The sequence below is a fragment of the Terrapene carolina genome, unplaced genomic scaffold (assembly GCF_002925995.2).
Source record: "Terrapene carolina triunguis isolate 2854851 unplaced genomic scaffold, T_m_triunguis-2.0 Scaffold32862, whole genome shotgun sequence".
Classification (NCBI taxonomy): domain Eukaryota; kingdom Metazoa; phylum Chordata; order Testudines; family Emydidae; genus Terrapene; species Terrapene triunguis.
The window spans coordinates 2,659,666-2,676,960 of record NW_020697213.1 but is presented as its reverse complement, the minus strand read 5'-3'; the positions used below and the strand labels follow the sequence as shown (position 1 = coordinate 2,676,960).

The following is a 17,295-nucleotide window of genomic DNA, read 5'->3' as shown; positions in this document are numbered from 1 at the left end:
TCCCTGAACAACTCACATTTTAAGCAGACAAGGCAGACATTGGGCAGGGCAACAGGATCCAGCACACACTGAGCAAACAGCAATGCTCTGAAAATGGCACATTAGCGCCTCACTTACCATGAGGTACATGGCCCCCGAGGGCCGGACGGGCTGGAGTCCAGAGACGGCAGACAGGGCAGCGTAGCAAAGGTCAGCATTGGACTGAAAGGCAGAAAGGAGAGAGTTCAGGACTCGGGACATTCCAGGAAGCAGCTCAGCAAATTGGAGACAAATTCTTGGCCAGAACCCAAGACAGGTCCCCCACTGCAAATAAAGGGGCATCTAATGCAAACAGGACAGATGTTAACGGCCTTGAGTGCAGTCGAGGCGACTGAGCTGACCTCAGCAAATCAGTGTAGACACCCCCCGCCCCCAGCATTTCTTCCTACAGTGCCTCCTGGCTGGCAGTGCTATGATTGTCAAGAGATCCCCACAGCTGGCACTCCTGCCCCCTCCTGGCAGCACCCCCCGCTGGGAGAGGTCAGGACAGCAGTAGCCAGGAGCTCCCCCCTACCAGCACTCCTGCCCTGCTCCCTCCAGCGCCTCCTGCTGGGAGAGAGTGGACATGGGAAGATGAGGTCCCTAGCGAGACACCACTGTGATGATTCATAGTCCTGTTTGACCTGCTGATGAATGCTGCTGGTCCCCTCTCACTCTAAATACCTGTCTCTCGGGGGGACATACCTTGAGGAAGCTGAGGGTGTTGTGGTAAAACTCTGGGGGTGTTCGGTGGATGATGTGTTCCAGTGCCCCCTGGACAATTGTGCAGGGTCCCAGGATCCTTTGACTCAAGCTTACAAGGCCATTCCTGATCTGAAACACAGGTGACACTCTGACCTCAAAGATCGCACACTCATGAAGGAAAGGAAAATGCTCCCACCCTGACGCCAGCATTTCTAGCTGTTCATAGGATCAAACACGCCCACAATTGGACAAGGGGTGTTTTTCAAACTTTGCAAAGCATTCCGGAGCCAGTCCCATTATCTGGGGTCTGTATCGCAGGTGTCTGCAGACTATCTATGAAGGCCCCAGTGTCACTAGCTGTGTTTGAGGGCCAGAGCTGGTCCCAATCCTTAGCTAGGATCCAGCCCTTTCACACCACTCTTATGGTACAAAGGGGCCAGGAAGCAGCCAGAGCTCACTAGCTGGAGTTTCCTGTTACCAGAGCACATCTGATATGCTAGAGTAGCTCCTAGGCTTCTCTGAAGTAGTCTGGGGCTGAGACTGGTACACAACCACCCCCAGAATCTCAGAATCCTTGTGCCTGAGAATCCATTGTCATTGACTGTGGATTTGACTGAACTGTGCACACAAGTGTCAGGGCTTCCCAACCAAATGCGCCAACACCAAAGGGCTGGGACTCGCCTGAAGCAAACCCAAACCAGAGCCTTTGCAAACCAGTCTCTGTTGTGACGCAGTCTTTGGCTCACTCTGCTCATTTCTATTCTGTTTAATCACCACTGGATACTGCATCATGGCCAGCCGGGGACAGATGATATCAACACTGCCCTCTCCCTCTGCTGTCCTTTGTGAGCGCTCGGGTACCCCAGATTTGTGGAAAGCTCCCAGCTCTATGGGGTATCACCGGGCCACAAATCAATGAATGATAACTAAAGAGCCAAAGCTCAGGCTGCACCACTACCTGCTATCTTGTTCCCACCAATAAGGAGAAACCACATTAGAGCATACAGGGACCACAAGGGGGCAGCACGACTTTGTGTTATTCCTGTAGGGGAAACAGGGCCTGCCTGAGAGAGGAAAGCAAAACCCTTCGCCTCCAAAGTGGCACGCAAGAGAAGCAGACATGCCAAACCCGCGAAAAAAATCGCAGAAATTAGGCTTGTTTTTTGGCTTAATTGGCTTGTGAGTTGCTTGTTTGGCTTGCAGCTTGTTGCTTCTTTTTATTGATCGGCTCCTGGCAAGCAGGGGCAAGGGGGGAGAGAGTCAGGGGTGCCCAGCGGGCCCAGTCCCAGACTGCACGCCGGGGGGATCTCGTCACATAGAGTGTTGGGGTTCTTAGGGATTGGCTTGTTTGGGCCTTGTTTTGAAATGGGATTAGCTTGATTTTTGGCTACTGTGAAAGTTGGGGTGCTTATTTACCGCGTGAAAGTTGGCAATTGTGAAGAGAAGGCGGCATGTGTGCATGAAGCAGCAGGCAGGAGCATGAGGGCATGTGCGTGTGAGCCTGCAAGGGAGCGCGTGTGAGCAGGAGGAAGAGTGCATGCCTGTGCCTGAGTGAAAGGCAATGGTGTGCACACGTGCAGGGGAAGGTGCCTGCTGCCGTGCATGTTTAGTGTGTGGCGCTATTGCTGACATCGAGAAGGCCACCAGACAATGTTCCTCACCTCATTCCCAAAGATGTCTCTCCGATCATTAACCAGGATCCATCCCATCCTCCAGCCTGGGACCAGCCAACGCTTGGCGAGGCCTCCGCAGGACAGGATCGGCACGTTGGTGCTGAGAGTTGCTATGGGCTCATACTTGCACTCTGCAAACACCTGTGAGACAGGAGGATGCATTAGCAGCCACTCTCTCCTTGCCAATTCCCTGTGAGAGACAGGGGAGCTCTGGGAGGGCAGGGAATTGACTCATTAACTCACTGGCAGGGATATCAAAGCAGTTGAGCAATGAGCAGTGAGACTCTGGCATGAAACAGACAGTGCAAAGAGCAGGTTTGGGGGAGCTGTAGCGCTGCTTCAAGGGGGAATTCATGTGCAGTGCAAAGAGCCAGCCCCTGCACATCTGGTCCTAATTAAGAGATGACAGGGGCCCCTGGATGGGAGACACAAGCACAGCAATGCACACAAGAGCACGAGTGCTCGCACCGCAGCTCTGAGTTTGACCCACTCGGAGGAAAGGAGAGTACCAGACACGAGACGCCCTTCCAGGGGACAGCTGGGCAGACAGGACCAGGGAGCTGCAAGTACAGTACATGGCTGTTCTCAAGGGCAGCAGGACTAATGGCTATGGCTCTTGTCTGGGCTAGTTACTCTTAAATCCTGCTACCAAGGGGCAAGTGTATAGTGAGAAGCCACAGACCCAGGCTATGGGGGCAGTTTGTGCATGGCAGGGACAGTCACTCACCATGTCTCCATAGATTTCATCAGCTAGGATGGGGACACACTGTCTCGAGGCCACTGTGGGAGAGAAGTAAACACTGAAACTGGCTGCCTTGTTTCCCTACAGGGTGCAGACTCACCCTCATCCTACAGAGGCCAGGGGTGGGCTCTCCCCTAGCCCTACAGAACAGACCCCAATCCACCCACAGAGCGTCTCCATATTCCTTGTTTCGGACTTGCAAACCAGTAGACAAAGCATTAGAGAATACATTGTTAGGAACAATCCTTCCCAGGGCTAGGCTTGCAGGGCCTATACCTGCTCTGACCCCCGGCCTGGGACAGACACCACTGATCCACTCATCATAATGTTGAAGGCTTTCCCAGCATGGATTCTGAGAGGTGGATCAGGGGCATGATCCCCATTATACAGCCAGAGAAGGGCCACACAGTGGGTTAGGGACAGACCCTAGAAGCTCTCATCCTGCATCCCTTCCCTGGCCATGCTGACTCTGTGCAGTGTTGTCCCAAAGGCCCTGGGAACAGGGTAGGTCACAGAGTGTGGGGTGAATCCTCCAGGCCCTGGTACTGTTATTTCTGTAGCACCAACATTGCCACATAATAGGTCCGGTCCTGCCATAGAGCTCACCATAATTAGACTGAAACAGATAAGCAGAGGATAGGGCAAGGCAGCAAACCACAGCCCTGCCCTGGCTCAGTGCTCAGAGACTCACCGGCCAGGATTTTCTGGAGATGGCTCTTGCTGAATACGGAGCCGCAGGGGTTAGATGGGTTGTTCACAATGAGACAGGCCGTCTTCGCATCCACCAGCGACTCCAAGTGCTTCAAGTCAATTTCCCAGGATTTCTCAGGCTAGTGAGGAGGAGGAGGGAGAGGGTGCATGAAGATGAAGAATAAGGCATGGCGTATGGAGTGAGGACCCAGCTGGGGGCTGGGAACCAGGCATTGGGATGAAGTGCAGCAGGGCTGGGCACAGGCTGAGGGACTAGGAGTCCAGGCCCAGAGTGAGGCATGAGGGTCCGGCCAGGCCGCCAGGTGCAGGATGTGGAGCGTGTGTGGCCAGGTGCAGGGCAAAGACCACGCAGACGTAGCTGTGCTTTGCGCCTAATGAAAGGCACCAGCATTTCTTCCTCCCTGTGAGAAGGCATCACTTACACAGGGGCCTTGGGGAGCACGGCCACCATGGAAAGCTGAAGGCCCATGAGAAGGGCTGGGCTGATGGGCTCTGGCAGCAGCTTATTTGGCTTTGGCACTTCACGCCTTCCTCCCTTTTCTTATGAGGAGGGTAAGAGATCCCTGGAAGCTCTCTAGAGGGGGCTGCGGCATTCCGCTCCTAACTGCCTTACCAAGAGGTTGTAGAATTTGACCTCAATCCCCATGGAGAGTGCAAGGGTCTTGTAGAGAGAGAAGCCAGGTCTTGGCACCAGGATGTTCTGCCCTGGATTAGCCAGCACTGCTAATGCAAGTTCGATAGCCTGGCTGCAGCCACTCGTCAGGATAACGTCCTGCAGACAGCAAACGAGAATGAGCTCTTTGAATGCAACCAGAGGCTGCTCTGAGAAATTCCAAAGCAGCCACTGACAGCTGAACTGGGAGTAACGAATTGTCCATGGGTCTGCCAGAAGCAAGAGCTTCTTGGCTAAAAGGGCCTGGAAGAAGCTAAACTGACAGCAGCAGCCACTGCTGGCTTCTGGGAGCTCAAACCCACCAGATCAGAAAGCCAGGAATGGGTGACAGGGGCAGAAAGCCAGATATGATCACTTTGGAAATGGATCACGTCCAGCCATCTTGCTCTCTCCCTGGATAGAGACAAGGTGTGAGAAAAGCCCAGCTGGGGCCCCACCGTGCTCCACTGTCTCGTTTGTTGCTAACACCACGGAGCCCATTCATTCTCCAGTGAGGACACTTGCCAGGAAGGCTTCATTACCTGAGCTTCCAGAGGTGCTTCGGGGCAGCTATAATACGCAGCAACCACCTGCCGGCAAGACTGGTACCCTTGGGAGAGAAGGATGGAATATGGAGTGACGGTGGTTTCACCGGATTTCCCCGTTCTGGGCAGGAACCACCAGAGGCACGGGACAGAGACACGCAGCACAAAGAGGGGTCTCCAGAGGAATAAACCCCAGGGCAGGATGGAATTCGTTTGAATTCCGAAGGAAACAAAAGACAACATTAGTGGGCCCTGACACAAGCACCTTGTTCCATCACTGAACCAGCTGTTCTCAGCACCCAGGGCAGGTGAGTGACATCCTGGCCCCTGAGCAGGCCTGGAAAGTGCAGGCTTTACAGCACAGATAAGGGCCTGCTCCAATGCAAAGTCCCCCTGCCCCTGAATTAATGCCCCATGCCCAGTCCCCACAGCCCAAGTTAACTCCGCCGGTAACTGGGTCTACAACCTCCATGGCCAAGCCAACGTGGTGTAGAAAGTGCAGTACTTATATCAGCTAACACCAAGAACAAAGCTGTGTGGCAATGCAGCAATCTTTGCTCTGCTCCAGGGCCCTCACTCTGAGGGGATATTCTCAGTGTCTATGGGGTCACAACAGGGATGGATTTGGCCTCCAGTGGGTCTTGAATGATTGTTTGAAGCACTTTCCTGTGAAGAATGGGACTAAAACAGCTAGCCAAAGTGACAAGATATGGAGCAGAATGAGGATGCAACACCCTGCCCACATCACATTACTGTGAGGAAACCTATCCAGGAGGCAGAAGAATGTCTGGCCCAGCCTTTTCCCAGAACAATGGCCACGTAATGACCAGGACAAAGCAGCACAGCTCCTCCATGAGCAAATCAGGCCTCCAACCTGTTCCAATGCCCTGCTGCTCATTGGTGTGCATGGGCATACACAGGGCCAGAGGAGTATATGCATCGGAGTGAGTCAGTGTCAATCAGAAAGATGTAACAGGACATCCATCTAGATCCCCTGGCTCAGCCCTGTCCTCCTGTGCACAAGCTGGGCTAGGACACTGCCCTTAGAAGAGGAATCATGGGGCCTTACCGACTGAAGGAGCATATCCATTGTAGTTCCCTGAGTCCAGGGCCTCCTTCACAGCCTGGATGACCTCATCATCAGTGGGGAGGTTTCCAAATACCGTTGGGTCACCTTTTAGGGAATGACAAACAGCAAAATCCTTTTTTCTCATGTCCTTTAATGATGGAGCTGTACACAGCACACCCTCCCCTCCTGCATGCTTCAGAGACCCCCCGGCTGCAGCTCAGCTCAGGGGCCCTCAGTACCCCACCTCTTCGCTACCACCCCCGCTGTACAGCCACACAAAGCACTGCCGGCAGGGACAGCGCATTTCCCAGTACTCACCTAGGGACAAGGAGATCATGGGCTTGTTTGGGTTGGGTTCCACTTTCATAGTGTCCACGATGGCTCGGATGGGATTGAAAGTCTTCTTGGACATCTCAGAGGCCCGGACTGCCCATCTAGGCTTCCGGCTTTTCACCTTCCCCAGGGAGAGGCTGTTCCCATTTCTATGGACATGGACATCGCTATTGCCGTTCATTTGGATCAGGTAAGAGTCCATTCTGAGATCTGCCCGAGAGAAAGGGCACTCCCCAGAGTTAGCCTTTGTTGTGCATTATTTGTTATGCACCAGCTGTGTGCTCTGCCCCATACAAGATACAAAGGGGAGTTGCTGCTTGAGGGGCCAAAAGTGAGGCCTTTGAAGTTAGGCCTTTGATGGTCACTGGGCCTTACATATCGATCCCTAATCCCAGTTCCTAGATCAGCAGTGCCAACAGACAAGCTGGGAGGGAAAGGGGGGGGGCAGAGAGAGTGGGGATGGGGAAGGGAGAGAGAGGAAAGAAACAGATGGGGAAAGCCAACCCACATTCTAATGAGACTAGGGTGACCACACACAAGTGTGAAAAATCGGGATGGGGGGTAATAGGTGTCTATATAAGACAAAGCCCCAAATATCAGGACTGTCCCTATTAAATTGGGACATCTGGTCACCCTAAATGAGACCCTGCCACAGGAGAGTAGGAATAAAGATGCTACTCCACCCCAGCTCCACCCACAGCACAAACTCCACCCACAGCCCCACAGGAGAGGCAGGTTTCTGCTAAAGCCGCAAATTGGGAGTTTGCAACCTTGTCATTTTCATGGTCATCACTGGGCTTCAGAATTAACACACTGCTGAGATGAATGAGGGTCAGTCACGCCTCCCAGAGCTGTTAGGCTGAAGCCATCCTAGGTGTAAGGCCCTGACAGCAAGGATGGATTTACCCAATTTGTGACTGCCTGTCTGTCTGCAGACATTCTGAGCACCTGGCCGGGGTGACGCTCAGAAAGGACAGGCACTTAATGCTGTTAAAATGACAGCTGAGACTCTGCAGAAATGCTGTTGGCCCTGCACTGTTCTTCAGGGCAGACCCTGCAGAGAGGAAGGTGTAAAACACACGATTCCCTCCCTGGCACTGAGAAGGCAGCAGAGAGATGGCTCACAGGGAGGAGATGAGAATTCCTGAGCAGATAATAATGGGCATAGTGAAGGGTGTGCAGCGAAGCTCCTAGAAAAGGGGAGCTGCCATTGGCTAAGGCAGAACGGACTCAGTCACCTAGACTGTGGCTTGGACCAAGGGTCCCCCCCACATACTGCTCACAAGCAGGGCTGGCTCCAGGGTTTTGGCCGCCCCAAGCAGCCAAAAAAAAAAAAGAAGCCGTGATCGCGATCTGCGGCGGCAATTCAGCGGAAGGTCCTTCGCTCTGAGCGGGAGTGAGGGACCGTCTGCCGAATTGCTGCCGAATAGCTGGACGTGCCGCCCCTCTCCGGAGCGGCTGCCCCAAGCACCTGCTTGCCAGGCTGGTGCCTGGAGCCGGCCCTGCTCACAAGGGGCTCAGGCTACACTCACATACTGTGAGAGGCTGAATTAACTGAGCAGTGATGTTGTGCTTTCCAGCTACAAAAAGTGTAACCAGAATAGTGACGGATTCGTCCCCCAGCGAGTGTAATCCCAGCTGCACAGACCTCCCCACTGCTGGCTTTCCAGGACAGATGAGACATAGGCAGAGCACTGAGATTTCAGCCCTCACTTTTCCCCAGGTTAGTTCGAGTTTCTCCTTTGAGGTTTGAGCCCTTCTTGCACTTATGAGCTCTGCTGAGGAAAGCCAGTTGGGAGAGAGAAACCATTCAGCAGAGCCCAGTGACAAAGAAACCAGCCACAGACTCAACCCAGTCCAGAAAAGAAAAGCATTTGGCCTGAGCTTCTGGCCTCCTTGCTAGTGCAGCTGGGGTCTGAACACACACCAAGGAGCCTACTTGACCAGTCTCCGGCACAGGAGAACCTGCACGCAGCACAGCAACAAGGTGGGTCTGAAACAGCCCCACAGCCTAGAACCCTGGGCACTCCCTGTCTGCAGGGGAAACTGGCTGCATGGAAAGAAGAAACTCTGCCTCTGCAGTGACCCAGGCCAGTCTCTCCCAAAGGAAACACCAAGTGCTCAGTACTTTACCTTCTACAGCGCAGAGGGAGACACTCCAGTGCCCAGTGTCCGAGTCTGTCCCTTATCCTTGACAAGTTACCCTGAGAAGAAACTCAAATGCAATTCCCCAGCCCATGAAATAATTTCCAGAACTGGGCGTTGGGCTTGAATCCTTCGGCTATTGGCTGTCAGTGAGGGCTGTGCTCCCCCACTCAAAAACACCCCCTCCCTCCCCACTACAACTGCTCTCACTCAAACATCTGGTGCTCTCCTGCACATTAACTCTTTCTGGGAGCTGCAGGCAGAGGGGCATAGTTTGGATTTCTGGATGTCACTGGGCACTTCCTCTCTGCGCTGCCTCCCCCTGTGCACTTAGCTATGGGAGTCCCCAGCGGCCCAGGAACCCCTGACCTAAGCACATTGTAGAGCCACTGCCCCCTAAAGTGGGGGACAACAAACCTGCAAGTTTGTCCTTTCCACCCCAATGCTTTGGGCCCCTCGTTTCTAGATCCCATAGCTCAGAAAGGGCACAGATTGCAGGCATCATGCAGATACCTGTAAGAGGGGCTGTTACTCCTTTGGCAACTGAACAAACAGGCACACATCTCCTCAGCCTTTGTCTGAATGTGCCAGGGCCCTAAGAGTTAAAGGGAGTCTCAGTTGTCCCAGTTATTTGTCCCAGGGCCCACACAGCCTGATCTTCTTGGTAGATAATGGAAGGTGATGCAACTTCTCTCCCCTCAGTGCAAACAGCTCATGATTCCAAATGTTCTCTTGGGGTGGGCAGGTGCTGGGATGTCACAGCAAGGTGAAGTGACACTTCACTGCCCCTTGGGGTGCTACTCCGGGAGGGCAGCATGCACAGGTAAAGGAGGTTTTAATTTTTTAGCCTTACAAAGGCTGCTTCTAGTCCATAGATGCCAACCCTCCCCCACTGAGACTGTGTGTGTCTGGGGCTGACTGAAGATCAAAGAGCTGCTCATGGGCTGCAGGAACCCTGCTAATCTCCCTGCAAACAGACAGGATGATGACACAATGTCAGGGGTCAGCGGTCATCATGACAGTGCCTGTTGGTATCCACCAGTGTAGGTGGAGAAAGGATGAGCAAGGCCCTGGCTTGGCCCGGTGCTTACATTACCCAGCCACCAGCCCTGACAGGCTATTAGCATTAATTCTGCAGCTCTGCCCCAGAGTCAGCTGGAAACAAAACGGTGCACATCAGCCCCCAGGGTGCATCTGCATGGTGACATGTTGCCCTGTCAGAACGTGGCTATAACCAGGTGACATGATGCTCAGCATAGGCCAGGACAAGCTGCAGCAGCCTTGTGGCAGCTACTGCCCAGGGTTACTCCCAGCTAGCTGACATGGGCACCCGATTGTGCTGGATGGGGACAGAAACAGCCTTTGCCTGAAGCAAAGAGCTCACCGTTTTGTCTTCTAACAGGAAAACACATTGTTGTGTGGACCAGGTCCCGGCAGCAAGGGGCCTCCTGGGCACTTAGGGGGCTGGCCAATCTCTTGCTGGAGGCACTGGGCTTGTCTGGAGGCTGGGGAGTTGTAGAACATCCAGTGTCCCTACTGCTGAGGCCTGTGGGGCCAGGCCTGCACTATGATCAAGGCAGAGAATAGTGGAAAACAAAGTGGCTCTGCCACTGGGATGCTGAGACCCCTGGTGCTGGGACATTGAGCACTGGAAGGGCTGATGGCAGTACCAGGATACTGCACTGGTGTTAAGGGTCAGGTGCCCAGGAGCAACCCCCCAGCTGGGCAACGTGCGCTGAAATAGCTGCTGCATCCCTCGTGCCAGCGCTCGTCTAAAGATTTCACAAGAAAAATGGCCTGTGTCAAAAACAAACATTTCACAAAGCAATTTAGTTTTTGAAAACTTTGTTTTTTTTCCAAATGAAAAACTACATTTTGTTATTTTCATTTGCTGTCTGTCCCCCGCCCACCCCCACACTTAAAAAAAAGAAAGAAAGAAAATGAGAAGTTGGCTTCTACCAGAAACTCCCAAACAAAACATTTTCAAAATGTTTGTGAATTCTTCTTTCTGCCTCTCCCACAGGCTTTTATCTCTTTGAGTTCAGGCAGAGCTGTAAGGGTTAAGTCCTGAGGCCCTCACATAGACTATTCTGCCTGGCAATAAACACCCTAAACTGACGCAACCCAGAGACTCTACCCGTAATCCTGTGCATGGCAGTGAGGTTCAGAGGAGGGCATGGCAGGACCCTGCCTGCAGCAGGGACAATATTGGCATGGAGACAACGGGTAATCTGTGTTACATAAGGCTGGGGACTGGCCAGATGGAGCAGCAGGAAGCAGGATCCAGAGGGAGCTGTGGGTTCCTTCAGCCGTGGCCTACAGTAACAAGAAGGGAATGGAGGTGTTTAGGCATGCACGTTCCTTACCCAGCCTCAGTTCCCTGGAAACTCAGTGCCCCCAGATACAACAGGCATGGCTTTGCAGAAGGTTCTAGAAGAGGGTGACACAGGCATCTTTGATCCCATGAGTGGGAATCTACAGAGGTCCCTGAAGAAGAATCGGGGGGCATGTCTACACTGCCCTGCTATTCGGGCTAAGGGGGTGTGAACAGCAGTGCACAGTCAGGAATACATGAATGCAAACTTGGAACCTTTACGTTCGGGACTGCAGCATCCACCTGGGGGGAGGGAGTTACAGCGCAGACCTTTGGTGCATGCACACTGCTATTCACATGCCCTTAGTCCGAACTGCGGGGCAGTGTAGACATGCCCTGAATTACACGCAAGGCTGGAGACCTGCCTAGAGAAGGAGGGAGTGAGATCCAGAGGGAGCGATTCCAGGGTTACCTCTCCATGGCACTTTAGACAGTGCATGAAGAAGCAGGGAGGAGGGTAGGATACACCAGAGACTAGGGGAGGATGGCAGTGGTGGAGTTCTTGTGCTACAGGGCACTGGGTAGCCACTCTTCTGTTCCTACCCACCAGGAAGCTGGTAGCTTCAACTAGTCAAGAACTCAACAGTCCACTTGCCAGTCCTGACACATCTCCTTTGGCCCAGTCCTACATCTTGGTTTCACTCTCTCCGTCTCCTCCTGGGCCTGTCAACTTACTGCTTTCTTTTTACCCAAGTGGTTAGTCAATATTTGGGGTGTTGGCAATTGTTTCTGTCAGGAGGAGAAATTGATGACATGAGTCAAGTATTTCTTTGATGCAATCCTATTTATAGAGGATGTACAAAGTCCTGTTTCCCCAAACACAGTAGGAACAAACAACAGGAGGCAGTTCCTTTGCTCACTAGTCTAAGGCCAAGGCTACACTTCAAAGTTCTCCCGACATACCAATGTCAGTCAGTGGTGCAAAGAGGTGTGATCTGTGACTGACATCACTACCTTGCCAACAGCTTCTAGCACAGATGCAGCTCTATTTACTGGGGGTGGAATTAGGTGTACCAGCAGAAGTTTTGCAGGAAAAACTGGGTCCAAAGGAAGAGTACTTTGCTGGTATAAAACACAGTACAGCTATATCAGCAAAGCACTCTAGTATACACTAGCCCTGAGACTCTTTCCAGCCAGCACTCTGCCCAAAAAGCTCTCTCTTGTGGCCTTCTCTCAGGGCCACATTACAAGTCACTTCACTTTCTGTCTCCTGGCTTTCGGCCTCTCTTTGGGTGCTTTCTGGCTGCTTCTGGCTCAGTCGCGGACACAGCTGCAACCAAAGGAAATCCTAGCCCATGTTTGTATTCACTCTAGTCTTTGGGCAGTAGCTGGCTACCTTTGTTTTGGATCTCACTATACAACAGGGCATTAATTTGTTTCCTTGTTTAGCTGGAACGGAAAGTGGTTATCACACCCACCAAGGTCAGTGAAATCTGTGACTGCCCATAAATCAAAGACATACTCCCTGGAATCCAAACACCCTTCAGTATATCATACTTAACATGTCCCACACCAACTCTTTGTCTTCCCTGTCAGCCTCTCAGCTGCCCCATTCTCTGTGTCTGCTTACAACCCTATCCTCCCTGCTGCTCAGCGGGTCCCACCCTATCTGGGAGTCAGCTTTGCTGTCTCCCTCTCTCATGCCCACCTATCCAGGCCATGTCCAAAATATTGCTGGTGCTTTCTTAGTGCTGCCAACATTTATAATTTTATCACGAGTCTCACGATATTAGGTATTTTTCTTCAAGTCCCAGCTCCTGGGTTTCTGTGGTTACAAGAGAATCTCAGCCTTCATCTAAAAAAAGAAAAAAATTGCTTGCCTTCAGGGCTACAAAGAAAAGTTGGAAACTGTGAACCAGAGGCTCCAACATGAGGAGACAAATGAAAAGAACCCCACATTTATTATTTTAAAATCTCAAGATTTTTAAGGCAATTCTCAATTTTGGAGGCTGGACTCATGATGTCTGAATGATTAGGCTTGTCAATACTGCTTCCTTTATCACATCTCTGAGACCTAGACTTCTCTCAACAGCTGTGCTGAGCCCAGTCTTCTGCAACAGCCATAATGTGTAACACTGTACCACAGTCCCCAGAAAGATGTCCTGTACAAATAGCACAATGAACAGACAAACAGCATAGTGCAGGCAATCCGTTCTCACTTCTCGTAAGATTTCATGTGCCACAGCTAATCAGGGTATCATCAGAACATAGCCAACATGTCTCATATACAACCACAAACCTTCTAGGCCCAGATCATGAAATCCTAGCATTTCCCTGAAAAGAGCAAAGACCAGGAGGGTGACAACATCACACTTGGTAGTGGAGATATGTACCTGTGAAATCAATGCGAGGAAGACTCAGCTCACAAGCAGTACAAGTATAGTGGCTTATCCAAACTGCAGATGTGGGCTGTGGGTTTCTTAAACAGTTATGAAACAGAGGAGGAGGGACGATTACTATCACTGCAGTACAAATTCCTTTGGAAAACTTCTTCATCCCAAAATTTTATGAAGTAGGTATGGAAGGATTAGAAAAGTGCAGATGGAAAGCTAAGGCTGCCTACATTGTACATTTCTTTTAAGTCTCACTTGGCTTTTCCTGTCCCTCTGTTTATAACTCGGATACACCTGGAAGGGTTTTAACCCTATGTTATTGACATGCCTGGCCTCGATGTGGTGTCTCTAGAGATGTTCATGGTCTCTCCAGACACTTTTCACAATTTACCACGTACCTGCTTTCTCACATTAATTTCAGCCATGAGAAGATAATTGTTGTTTATATTACCCCAAGGCTAAGCTCTAGAGGAGGCCACAAAAAGCCTTCCAAAAAATGTCTGCCTCTTCAGACTGACAGGGAGACCACACTTAACTTCTGTGCATTAAAATGAGAGCCCATTGCTTAGAGTTTCTGCCCAGCTTAGGCAGCAGCAGCAAGCAGGCCTCGGATAAGCTGCTCAGGGGAACGCAGGTCTCTTGTTTCGGTGGCCATTGAACTTTACACCACGTGTGTATGGGTCTGGGAGTAGCACTAAGAGACTCCCTGTCCTCCCCCTGTTCCTCCCAGGAGCTGAAAGCACTTGCTGGTGCCACAGGGGGTTGAGTCCAATCCCTTTCCACCCCAGCTCTTGCTCCCAGGGCTGGAGGAGCTGTAGGGTCACCAGCCAATCAGTGTGCTCAACTCACTGGCACTCTGATGGTGCCCAAGATGATACCTGTCGTTAGAGAGAGGATCGTGGGGTGGAGGGCAATCAAAAGCCCTGGCTGGCTGAGAGGGCCTGAATCGATGAGTTGTGCTCATTGTTAGAGCTGTTGTGCTTTGTGGACTCTCACAGCTGCCCAGCAGCAGGACGTGCTATTGGGAACAACTCCGGTGTCACTGCCCTGTGTGGGGAAAGATCTCTCCTTGCTCTGCCTTAACATCAGAGCAAATATTAGGTAACTGGGTCTCCTGTTTTTGATTTATTACGTAAGTGTTTCATGCTGTTGCACAGTCCACACGGAGTAAATAACCAACAGAGCTGGGGATTGGGAGGGAAAGAGAGGTGCAGTGGGATGGAGGTGCTGTGTGTGGTGGAGAGGTGGGAGGCTGTCATATTGCGTTCATTGTTCCTATGATTATTTATTTACAAGAGACAGTTGGTACACCTTGCTATGACGTTAGGGAATGTCCAAACAAAAGGCTCCTGGCTGCCTTGCATTGGAACAACCACAGGAAGAAGAGACTGGGCATTTCACTCTATTGCTTCCTCTCTGGTTTGCAACACAGGGTGTCTATCCCAGTTACTGCGCCAGGTCAGCGCTCTCACCTAAAGGCAAGGCAGGGCAGGCCAGAGCTGAGTTCCCTCATTGACAAAAGGCACCTAGTGAAGCAGCAACAACAGAAGCAACGTGGAAAAGCAGAGTCAGAGAGAATGCCAAAGCAAGAACAAGAACTAAAATATTGCCCCTTCCTGGCTGGCACGCCTCCCCCACCTCAGAACCACCTACTCCTTCCCCCTCCCCATCTGTCGCTGTCTCCCCACTTCATTGCCCCCCATGCCCTTCTCCAGCCTGCGCTCCCTCCCCACATGCCCTCTCCATCTGGCACTTCCTCCCTACCTCACCACAACTATATCCCAGCTGAGCCTGAACACGAAGGTCTCTGCACTTCTCTCCCTGCACCACAGGCTGGGCAGCATTTCCTTAAGAGTCATGGTCTGGTGAGTTTGCTGGTCTTTCCCCTGCAAACCCTGGGCAGATGTGAGGTGTTTGCAAGGCGCCCTTAGACCCGCCTGGGCTGTGGGAGCTACTCTGTTTTCAAGGCTACTTACTGAAGCACAGTCTATACTACTGCAGTTTGCTCTAGAAGGCCAAAGGCATGAAATGGCCCCACTGTCTCCATGAATCTCGCATGGGGTTGTATTTTCTGCACCTCCCTGACAATCATTGCCAGCCCCAGCAAAGGAACTGAAGCAATGGACTCTTGCGATAATTGGACCTAGAAATTTACATTAATTGTGAGCTTGACTGTAAAAACTATGTAAAGTTGCTAAGATGTCACAATAACCGGGGGGAGGGATAGCTCAGTGGTTTGAGCATTGGCCTGCTAAACCCAGGATTATAAATTCAATCCTTGAGGGGGCCACTTAGGGATCTGGGGCAAAATCAGTACTTGGTCTTGCTAGTGAAGGCAGGGGGCTGGACTCAATGACCTTTCAAGGTCCCTTCCAGCTCTAGGAGATAGGATATCTCCATTTATATATAAAAAAAACCCCAACCTATAACAACAAATGTTGATGGGAAAAGGTGCTGAAAAGATCTGTTGATATAACTCAAGGACTGTGTTAAGATCATGCTTGGTAAAAATACAAGATGTGGAACCAGAAATTAAGAAACCAAAATTGATGTGTCAAATATTAGGACTAATTGGTGGGCAAAATAATGAGGCAACGGGCTATTCTACCGACCATTCCCTTTGTGGGTCCTTAAAGAAAAATTGGGTAGAACAGATGGAGGCTACTAGAGTGAACTTCAATTTCTTAGCTGCCTCCCCTACCGTTTCCTGGGACCCTGGGCCTTCGTCATCCTGATCCTGAGCAATGTCCCGATCAGACAGGCCAGAGAGAGGGCTTCAGATGACTTTGCCACCCCGACTGGTTCCAGCTGAACCCCAAGCACCACCTGAGATGAAACAGGATCAGATTTTAGCAGCAGCAACAGCTCCAGCCCATGGCAACTAACTTCTCTTTTCCCCTGAAGGACAGTTATTACCATCTTTGATACCATCTTTCTAAGAGACTGTCAAACAAGGGCTTTCCCTTCTAACAACATTCTCCAGCTAACGAGAAAGAGAACAAGGCATGTTGTTAAAATGAAAGCCTTACTTAATACTTTACATTTCAAATGCTTTAACTTTTTTCCTTCTTCTCTCTATTGTTAACAAACAATTGAAAGGATATTTAATGCTATGTTTACCACGATACTAAGCAGGCTGAGTGTTCTGTATACCCAAACCTAGACTTTGTTTAATGCTGGACAGTGAATTAATGCAACAGGGCCACTCAGCGTAAAGCCAGCCCACCATCCTGTCTGCAACAGCACTCACCAGAGGAATATTCAAGGGGTTTGTCTATACAGCAAAAAACTACAACCCCCAGCAGTGAGCCTCAGAAGCCGGGTCTACAGACATGGGCTCGCAGGGCTCATCCCATGGCATTAAAAATAGCCCCATGGGCATTGTGGCTCAGGCTGGAGCTCGGCTCTGAAGCTTGGGGGGGCGTTGTCAGTGCCCGAGGTGGGACGTCTCTAGCCAGCTCTTGTTAGTACCCCTGTGCAGGAACCCGGAGTGTGTGGCAGGCTGAAGTGTGGGTCCCTGGTGTAGGGTTTCGCTGTCCAGCATTAAACAAAGTCTAGGTTTGGGTATATTCAACCAGACAGCAAATGTGAAAAATCGGGACGGGGGTGGGGGGGGTAATAGGAGCCGCTATAAGAAAAAGAGCCAAAAATCAGGACTGTCCCTATAAAATCAGGACATCTGGTCACCCTAGGCTACAGGCTCACACCCCGGTGCAGGTCCCGGGGGATCAGGTGATGGGTGTGCTGAGCTGGTGCAAGCGCTGCGGGTTTCTCCCACGGCTGCTGTGTGACTCCCCTGGGACCCCAAGTCTGGGGATGAGCATCCCCTGGCGGGGCTCGAACCCCCGCCACAGCCAGAGGCGCCTGGCTGGGTCCGCGTCCGGCCAAGTGTATCGCAGACTTCGGCCACCACAAACACCGACCGCCAGCCTCCGCCTCAGGCCCCGCCCCCACGGCCCGGCCCCGCCCCGCCAGGTGAGTCCCCCTCCCCCCCC

At 51.7% G+C, this 17,295-nt stretch overlaps 2 protein-coding genes across 3 annotated transcripts in view; one reads left to right on the top strand and one right to left on the bottom strand.

Moving 5' to 3' along the window:
• Positions 1-6: 6 nt before the first annotated feature.
• Positions 7-8,653, bottom strand: LOC112103871 (tyrosine aminotransferase). Of its 2 annotated transcripts, XM_024195844.3 has the most exons (11): positions 8,582-8,647; positions 8,097-8,226; positions 6,434-6,658; positions 6,116-6,220; positions 5,044-5,111; positions 4,463-4,621; positions 3,830-3,968; positions 3,124-3,176; positions 2,385-2,537; positions 724-852; positions 7-201 (listed from the first exon to the last, which is right to left on the bottom strand). In XM_024195844.3, exons 3-11 carry the CDS (start codon positions 6,648-6,650, stop codon positions 13-15), a joined length of 1,212 nt encoding a protein of 403 aa, XP_024051612.2. In that variant the 5' UTR covers positions 6,651-6,658; positions 8,097-8,226; positions 8,582-8,647; the 3' UTR covers positions 7-12. The 2 variants fall into 2 exon arrangements, with proteins under 2 accessions (XP_024051612.2, XP_024051611.2); XM_024195843.3 differs by lacking the exon at positions 8,097-8,226 and having other exon boundaries at positions 8,582-8,653.
• Positions 8,654-15,157: 6,504 nt separating this feature from the next.
• The window catches only part of LOC112103866 (MARVEL domain-containing protein 3), a 12,080-nt gene continuing 9,942 nt past the window's right edge, over positions 15,158-17,295 (top strand). Inside the window, exon 1 of the mRNA XM_024195836.2 lies at positions 15,158-15,165. Coding sequence (XP_024051604.1) covers positions 15,158-15,165 — 8 coding nt within the window. The remainder of the gene's footprint in view (positions 15,166-17,295) is intronic.